We start from the raw sequence: 9,538 nt of genomic DNA, 5'->3' as shown, positions 1-9,538 counted from the left end.
TCAGCCAATCAGCAAGTTGGTGTAGTGACGGGGCTTTGCACCAGTGGGTCCCTGATTGGCCAACGTGCTGTGTCAATCACAGCGGCGACGCTGATTGGCTCGGCCTTCTGAGGGTTTCAGGCCAAACGCTTACAACGGGGATGAGGCCAGACTCTCCCTCAGAAATGAGATGAATTGCATTTCCGGGAGCGGCTGGTTTACGAGGCTACAAATTATTGGCATCAAGCAAATAAAACATCCAATGAGATTGCTGAAACTACTAAAATTGGGTTAAGAACTGTCCAACGCATTATTAAAAACTGGAAGGACAGTGGGAAAACGTGAGTGAAATGTGTCAGACCTGAACCCCCTGAGAAGCTTTGAAAAACGAATGCAACTCTGGACGGGAATAAATGTTGTGACAGTGCAGAAGCTTATTGAAACGAAGCCACAGCGAATGCGTGCCGTAATCAAAGCTAAAGGCGGTCCAACGAAATATTAGAGTGTGCGTCTTTTTTTTGGATGGGCAGTGTATATTAATATACTGTATAAATGTGTTGTATGTTCTCATTGAAATGTAAATAGTTTGAGTTAAGTGAAGAACTGGAAAAGGTCAAAAGAGACAGACTTTCTTGACAGTTGATGCAAGTTGATAGAAGCTGTTCCTGTTGTAGGACAGTACTGTCCTGCTGGAGGCGGTTCTGTCCTGTATGTTGTTATTGTTGTGATCAGAACAGTAAAAAAAAAAAAAAAGTAAAGAGGACAGACTGTTGGTTGGTCAGAGGTTTGTCCTCCAGCAGGACGATGACCCAAAACATTAGAGCAGAAGAACAGACGGGGGCTTCACACTGAAACCCAACAGAGCAGAAAGTGGAGGAAAAGTGCAACACAATGACAACACAACAGAGTCGGGACGAACTGGAAGTTTCGATGTAGAGTACATCTGTTCGTAACAGCGAATTAAAGTGTGTTTATTAAATGTTTATGTAGAGTAAAGCTTCTCCATGTTAAACTGAAGGACTTTAAGTAAAGTGTTACCAGAAACAATTAAGAAAATTGGTTTTGGCAGCTTCTCAAAAACAGGAGGGGGTGGATGTCCTTCTGAATGTGTCTGAAGGACATCCACCCCTGCAAACACACGCACACACACTTCCAAATACCTGAAGATTAAGTTGCATAGTTGGCAGAGTAACGCTGTCAGAAACCCCTTGAAACAAAGGAAACATGATAATGAACCAAAACTACAACCTTCATAACGGTAATTGTTCCCGGCAACAGGAGATAAAGACACAGTTTGTTGGTGCGAAAAAAGGCAAAAGAACAAACTCCAGATTTAACAGCATCAACACACAAAACTTCACAAGGCCAGGATTTGTACAAAAACCCAATTATTTAACTTTATTAACATCAATGTTTTTTCTTTTTCATCAACAGTTTCTTTTTAAATTCCAGTTCTTTATCAACAAATAGAAAACAGACTGTGTGTACAACAGATCGAACCCCTACAGCACTAAGCATTCACAAGGTAAAAATGAACATTTTTGTTTTTCGCCAGCGTTTTCAAGTCCCCCCTCCCTCCCTCCCTCCCTCCCTCCCTCCCTCCCTCCCCTCCCACCGCCACCACCACCTCCCGCCGCCATCCATGACGTTTCTCCGGGGCCTCTGGGGTCAGACGGCCCCTCCCTTCCTCCCTCCCTCCAGCGGCTCCAGTGGGAGAGGGATGTGTGCTTGAGTGGTGCGATGGCCTGTGCTGAGTGAGGAGTCGTCCGTTTTCGATGGGTCGGGGGTGGGGTGGGGGGGTTTTGTGCTGTTTTTGCTCATTCAGATGGACAACCAGCTGTCAAAAGTTACTATGGTATTACAGTAGATACAACGGTGTTTCCATTAATACACACTCTAGGACAGCAGGCTCTCTGCAGTGTCTCTAGGGTTGGTAGATCAGCAGAATGAATCCTTTTAACAATATACTTTTGAAGCTGTGTATATATCTATGTGTAATTGTACATATATATAATCAATCATAATTATATATATATATTTATAGTTCTATTTCTGTATAAAATAATATCAGTTTCAGTCCAAAGGGCTGAGTCTCTCTCCCTCTGGTAGGAATGGTTGATTCTGTACAGGTGCCAGCGTTGATGGCTCTTCTCCTCAGCCCATGTGAACCACTTCCGCTCCTTTCAGTGTGTGTGTGTGTGTGTGTGTGTGTGTGGTTCAGCTCCGTCAAAAGCGACCGGGGCAAATGGGCAGCGAGGAGACGGGAGGGACTTGAAGAGCGTTTGTATTCAGAGATCAGGGGAGTTTCTTTTCTGTCAACTACCCTTTGGGTATAAAAGTCTGTTTTCCTCAGGTAAGTTCTCCTCTGTGGAGCATGAAGGCCTCAATGCCATAGGCTTCTGATGAAAAACAAACAATAGAACGAACGAACGAACGAACGAACAAAAAAGAAGAACATAGAAATCATGTGCTTTCCATATCTGTACACCTCCACTTATTTAGTCTCTTGTTAGCTAATTCACTTGTTTTTGTTTTTTTCTTTAGCTAGCTACCATGTTTACAGAAGGATAACTTTATCAAGTGTGTGCTCTGAAATCAATCTTCTCAAAGCTGATTTGTTTTTTTATCATCGGAAACAGCAAGTGAAAGGCAATTTTCTTTTATGATGTATTGAATTGTATAAGACCAAAAAAAAACAAAACAATGTAATGTCACATAATATGAATATAACACAATAATGTCGTATGATAAAAGAAATCTGACAGCAGCTCAGAGAACAGTGGTCCTCCTGTATTAGTATCTAGGAACGTGTTAAAAATACATGTCCCTTGTGCTAAAGTACCCTAAGATAAAAATAAAAAAAAGTACCGATTATGAAAATAATGCATGCCCCAGGTCGGGCACTTTAAGACAGAAGAAATGTCTGATGTTAAATGATAATTAAAAACATGAAAAAAAGGTATACTAAATAATAATATTTGACATAATGAATCATAATATTGACAATAAAACTAACAAAGAACGGAGAGAACGCTCTCTTAGTGCTACCAGTAGCCTTTGACAATCAGGGAGGTTTGGCTTGGACGAAGCAGAGAGGCAGGACGCCGCTCTGCCGTGTCGCGTCTGTACAAGATTTGTCCTATTTGTCAGAGTCATTGCAAATGTTTTCCGCTGTTATTTTTAAAGCAAAAAATTTTCATGTGGTTGGTTGAGTCGGCGTGGATCTCTGTGATTGGTTGGACTCGTCGCTGGGTCTGCAAGCGCGTCCCATTCTCCTCCCCCTCCGGTAGCTGCGAGGGTTTTTTTAGGGGTTTTGTTTAGGGGCTAAGGGGGCTGGGGGGGTGGTTGGTGGTGGGACAGGGGTCGGGGGTTGTGTTTGGGGAGGGGGGGTCAAGTTAGTGGATGGTGGCTGAGATGGGACACTTGGCACACTCCTGAGAGGTTTGACCAGGGAGGCTGCTCGGAGAGAGTGGTTACGTTGCATAGTGGTCAAAGCTCCCCAAGTACTCCAACGCTGCCCTGTAGCACAACTGGTACTGGTCCTGTGGAGGAGACGAAGGAGACAGTGAGACAGTGAGACGGTCTGAAATATCAACTCTTATCTTATCTTGCGCTCCTTGACACATTTTAGCTGAGCTGTTTAGAGTAAACACATTTTCATGAAGTGTTTCCTGCGACACAAGGAGATCTGCAGCAAACAACTCTGGTTTTATTTTGATACTCGTCCTGTCTCTGATTGTTACATTGTTAATCTCTCCGTTACCGATGGGAACTGAAGCTTCTGTTTAATTTAGCATTTTTTGATGTAGGAGCAGAAGTTCATTATGTACAGTATTTACAAGTAATTAATTTACACATCATTATCAGTATTAACAAATTCAGCTGGAACACTTGACACTGATAAACCGACTGAGAATTTGCAAGGATCAAACTTGAAGTTGAAATGTGCATGAAGTCATTTAAATTCACACCATCACTGCCTGTTTCTTATATAATGTATTTATTAATTCTTAATTCCTAAAATAAAGAAATTGACACTAATCCTCTGTGATGGCAGCAGATGAGTTTGCTGATGCACTTCTAAAACCTCTATTAAAGAAGGATTTGCCAGTGAGCCTTTGTTTTTAGTGGAGCTCTCCGCAAAAAGGACACTTGAGATAACATCGAGTTCACACATTCACAATATAAAATATTGACTTTGGAGCGCCGCTGCCCCCGCCGCCGAGGGATTTTCATCCTTCACACAACATCCTTGTCAATGCATCGTCCTCACCTCGGTCTGCACCATCGCAGGCCGCTGGGTGCGAAGTGTCTTCACTGTCTGGAAGAGGTCGACCACGCCCTCGTACCTCATCCTCTCCAGCACGATGCTGAGGGTGATGAAGACTCCGGTCCTGCCCACCCCGGCACTGAAGAGCAAACACACACAGGGACAGTCATCACATCTTCTGTCTGAGGCGACTTTAAAGGGACAACGAGGAGTTTCTATTTGGTTAGAGCCGACCAGCGTTTCTTTACTTTCGGTTTCGTGGCGAGTCATGAGAATAACGCCGCCGAATCGCTGTTTATGGTCGGAACTACGACAGGATGTGATCATCTTCGAACCTCTGACTTTAATTCTTGATGAATGAATACATGAGTCTGTCTTGCACCGGTCAAAGAAATTCACGGTGCGCGCGGAGGCTCATAAATGTACTGTAGTGTGAAAACGCTTCGCTTTTCCAAAACTCCTCGTTGTCCCTTTAATGTTGTAAGTAAGGAATGTAAATTGAATGTAAGGAATTTAAGATCATTGTGGTTTTAATATGCAACAGACATCAGGTCGCTCTGAAATATTATAACATGTTTTATCTCGATCAAAACGTACAAGGACCTTTGCTCGCATATGAATAAAACACCTCAGTGCAGTTCAACAGTAACAGGCTGCAGACAAAGAAATGAATCAACACATATTTAAAGGGATACTTCAACCAAGTGTCCTGAAGCCGCAATATGAAAAAGTTGTTTGGAAAAAATTAATCTGATCTCTGTTTTTAGCCTTGTTGTAGCGGTAGCTCCCAGTGGCTCTGTTAATGTTTCTGTTGAGAGATTTGCTGCGAGATGTTCTTCCGTGTTTATCATACATCCAATGGTTTACAACGATGAATGAACATCTTGACACTTGGCTCAGTACGGACAAGCAGTATGGAGGTATCTGGATGTTTCATAGTGTGTGTTTTGGACCATTCAAAAGTGAACTCTATTCGCCGCTATTATATGATGTTAACCCAGAAAGTTCTCCAAACCCTTCCTTGGCATGACGGTGAGTAGAAAATTGGTGATTTATCGATTTTGGGTGAAGTATCCCTTTAACACAGGTTGGATCTAAAGCATCGGACTTCATTCATTGACCTGTGAGGGCTCCTCTTAGAAACAGGTATAAAGTCTATTTAACACCATTTAAATAAGATTTACGACAGTTTGTTCTTAAAGATGCAGACAGATCTGCATCCTGGTGTGTAACAACTGCACTTGTGTAAACTGGACACTACACATTAAATGAAGGTTAAGTCTCTTGAAATGTGTCTGTGTGTGACTGTCGTCCTCCGTCCTGCTCACCTGCAGTGTACAGTGATTGGTCCGTCCTGTCCAAACTGCTCCTTGGTTTTGTGCACTTGTCCAATGAAATCGATGAAGCCTTCCCCGGTTTTTGGCACTCCTTGCTCGGGCCAGTCAGTGAACTGGAACTGGCGGATTGTTCTGGACTGGCCGTCCTGAGGGGGGAGGGGGGAGGAGAGGGGGGAGGGAGGCAGCAGATGAGGAGTTTTATCACATTTGAGAGACACTGAAATGTGCAGGGAAAACCTGTACGGTGTATATACTGTTTATGTTATTCAGCTTCACCTGTGGTAATGTTTTAATGAGTCTCTGGCTAAGTGCCAGGCTGCTTTGCTTCCTAACATGCGCCTCCAACACGTCTCGCTCTAATGTGCCCTCAACAAAAACAACACAACGCCGCCTCGCTCTCTCAGGTCGAGGTCGACGAGCGTCGTAACCCTGCCGGGGTTTTTCACAGCAGCGACCTAATCGTCTAGTTTACACCTGGGATGTGAAATGAATAAAGCTGACAACCTGGAAGGAGAGAAAATCAACAGGGCTGCGGCGTCCAAGGACCGACACCGAGCCGCTGCACATCTGACGGCGCTGCGGTGTCAGCATGCGGCGCTTAAATGGGTTTGATTTGTACAAATGAGGACTATGCATCCAAATCTTTTTCGGTGCACACACACACACACACACACACACATGGAGCATATACATGTATGAGGAAGGAGGAGTGGATGTGGGATTAGTGTGCTGCTGCACCGAGCGCCTTCTGATGACAGTAAAGTTTATTTATAGCTCATTGAAACTACTGCATCACAGGGAGTTCCAGTACTGGCCCTCAGGGATTGGAGGCTGTGCTTTTCATGTATTTTCAGTGATCTGAAAACACACACACGCACACACACACACATCGAGAAGAACACAAACACACACGCATACAATCCAAAGAGCGAGCGCACTGTTACTAAATCTGGGTAAAAAATGTTTGATGGCGCATTCACTTGATGTCAGTCTGTCAGGAGAAATAACACGGGACGCGTTCTGATCATTTCTACCTTGAAATCAGAGTTGGTATAATTCTTATCACTTAGCGCGACTGTCGGCGTTTATACCAGTAAAAGCTAAAATGGATTTGGGATGGATGGTTGTATTTGTGTAAAATGTCAATCAATCCTCATTCCGTCCCACCAACACACACACACACACACACACACACACACACACACACACACACACACACACACACACACACACACACACACACACACACAAGGGCAAACACACAGATATTCAGAGACAGCGTGAAGCCGACATACCCTGGCATCTGTGACTTTAAACTCTCGGAGGATGTACTGGGGCATGTTGTACTCAGCCATCGGATCCACCACAAAGTACTGGTACCTGGCTGAACGCTCTGCTGGCCAGTACTGATGACACTTCTCCTACAAAAGAAAAAGGGAGGAGGGAAAAAAAAAGAAAAAGAAAAAAGATTGAAGCACTCGGCATTTGAAGGATCTTTTCTTTCCAAACACAGGGTAGAGAGCTGACTTCTACACAATGACTGTCTGGCACACAAGGGCAGGATATTATCATTATAACAAATTACTGTTCCCTATTAGTCATCCGTGAGTCATGAGAAGGTCTCTGCTTGCACATGCTAATCCAGATGGACTAATCTGTGGTTTTTAAATACTCTTTAGTAGCAAAATACGTACATACTTTGTGTTCTTAACAGCAGCGGTGATGTGTGTGGAGTTTTTTTTTTTTTGCGGGGATGATAGAAGCTGTAAAACGCTGTCAGATTCACCTATATAGTCACAAGAAACAGCTCAGTGGGAGATATTATGGATTTCATCACACCAAGATGAGAGTGACCCGATGGTTTTTATTTATTCATTTGTTCACATCATCTTCAAGGAATAGTTTGAAGTTTTTAGTTGATGTGGGTTTTTTTCTTTTTTCTTTCGCTTTCTTGTTGAGCGTTATGATGATGATTGATGTCACTCTCATGTCCCGTAAATATGAAGCTGGAGCCAGCAGCTGTTTACTCAGTGAACAGAGGGAAAGAGCAATCCTGGTTGTGCCCGGAGGTAAAAAGCATCTGTCACGTTACACCTACTTGTTTATTTTTGTTTTTTTTGGGGGGTATCTTTGTGTCTATTGGACAGTCGACAGTGTAGCAGCAGCAGAGACAGGGGTGTGAGCAAAGGCAAAGCCATTTTTTGAGTAGTAACAGCAGTGCAGACAGAGCCTGGCTAGCTGGTTTTCCCTTGTTGCAGCTATCCTGGTGCACAGATTCAGCGCACCTTCCCAGCGGTCCCTGTTCAGGCGCAGCAGTTCTTAAAGGGATAATTCGACATTATGGCAAATTGGCCCATTCATTGCCATACTCCCTATAGTCTTAGGAGTAAGTTTGTTACCTTTATTTGTCGGTGCAAGCTGTTTTTAGAACAGCGGAGCAGAGCCAATGGGATTTCTTGGTTTCCCTCATCAAACTCATCAAATACACAATCCAACAACTCCAAAACACTCTTGTGGACAAGTTGTGACCTGCACATTTGCGTAGCTCTGAGCAGCTTGTGGCTCTGCTCCGCCGTTCTAAAAATAGCTTGCACCGACAACTAAAGGTAACGAATAGGGAATCTGGCAATGGGACAATTTGCCAAAAATGTTGAACTATCCCTTTAATGAATTGATTGCCTGCCGGGTGGTGTGGTTCTCTCATTTACAAATGTTTGTCCATTGATGATTTTTTGGTGTGAGTTGTGTGTCAAAAAGCAAAGTAAAAAAAAGCAGAAAACGAACTCTTCTTTCTGTCATGCAACATCACTGTTTCCATTGTTTGTGCTAAGCTAAGCTAGGCTAAACTAGGCTAACCCACTCCTGATGGACTGCTGTTGATTTACTAATCTACTCCTCAGCAGTTAAATGAATAACTGTGTCTGTGTTATGAAAGGTCTCTATATTAGCTCTTGTTGCCAAAACTGGTCCCATTTTAATCAAATGTAACGCATTCATGCAATATGGGTCTTGGAATGCAAACAATTATTGACAAATCTGACCCAGTAGCCTGTTCCTGCCCAGATAGATACACTCCCTCCATGGTGATAAAGAAGTTAATTTTAAACTGAGGTTACTGTTCATGGTTGGAATGAATTAATATTTGAGCAGTGTGACGCAGTAGCAAAGCTGAACCCTCCTACAGAGCAGAGATCATTATCATCCACTGTGACCTTATAGCTGCTGCGTGCATTTATGTCAAACACAGCGTGTGTGTGAGCATTACCCGTCCCATCTCTCGTAGCTTGGTGAGCATGACGACGATGGTTGAATTGTGCTCCCACAGCATCCTCCAGAAATCCTCAGTGGTCTCGGCCAGTGGGCCCTGTGTGGCCAAGTAAGCCTTCTGCTGTCTGAGGACGCAAATGCACACAGAGGCAGGCAGAGATTAAACATTACACAAAATAAACATAAACTTTATGGCGCTTTCACAACTGGTATTATAAAAGCGCACCACAAAGCAATAACCAGCAAAGGATTTAATGATAAAGGAGTGCTGTTGTTGTTGTAGACCGGTTAGCAAAGGCTGTTAATCCAGCCCCCAGCCCCGAAATTTAATAACACAGCGGATATAAGACGCACAACAAAACTGATGTCTTAAAGAACGATCAAATACATTCAGACACAAATCTATTCAAATAAAATTCAAAGGGCTGCAGAGCTTCCTGTGTTACTCCACTTCTGTTCTGTGAAACATACCATCTGGAGGATATTTATATACAAGACACCTACAGCAGCATGACTTGTAGGAAACTGATTCAACACCCATAAAGGCATGTTGTTAAAAAGCATTCAGCTGCAAACTGAAGATAATGTATCGTTCTGTTGTCCTTGTAGTGTCTGTCAGAAACGTCTCTGCAATTATGCCGACGAGAAATTCCTACACATTTAATGAACATAGCAAATAATCCTT

The 9,538-nt window shown here is 43.3% G+C and overlaps 1 protein-coding gene across 2 annotated transcripts in view; it reads right to left on the bottom strand.

The window, feature by feature from the left end:
- Nucleotides 1–1,346: 1,346 nt before the first annotated feature.
- ptprfb (protein tyrosine phosphatase receptor type Fb) overlaps nt 1,347–9,538 on the bottom strand; it is a 174,055-nt gene continuing 165,863 nt past the window's right edge. For both annotated transcript variants that reach the window (XM_083991830.1, XM_083991829.1), the window contains exons 28-32: nt 8,852–8,978; nt 6,882–7,007; nt 5,578–5,732; nt 4,253–4,388; nt 1,347–3,521 (exon numbers count right to left, since the gene is read on the bottom strand). In XM_083991830.1, the coding sequence (XP_083847956.1) occupies nt 3,453–3,521; nt 4,253–4,388; nt 5,578–5,732; nt 6,882–7,007; nt 8,852–8,978 (613 nt within the window). In that variant the 3' untranslated portion in view covers nt 1,347–3,452. The remainder of the gene's footprint in view (nt 3,522–4,252; nt 4,389–5,577; nt 5,733–6,881; nt 7,008–8,851; nt 8,979–9,538) is intronic.

This window comes from Trachurus trachurus, assembly GCF_905171665.1.
Source record: "Trachurus trachurus genome assembly, chromosome: 17".
Classification (NCBI taxonomy): Eukaryota; Metazoa; Chordata; class Actinopteri; order Carangiformes; family Carangidae; genus Trachurus; species Trachurus trachurus.
Note: the sequence above shows the minus strand (reverse complement) of the source record. Positions and strands in the feature narration are given on the sequence as shown.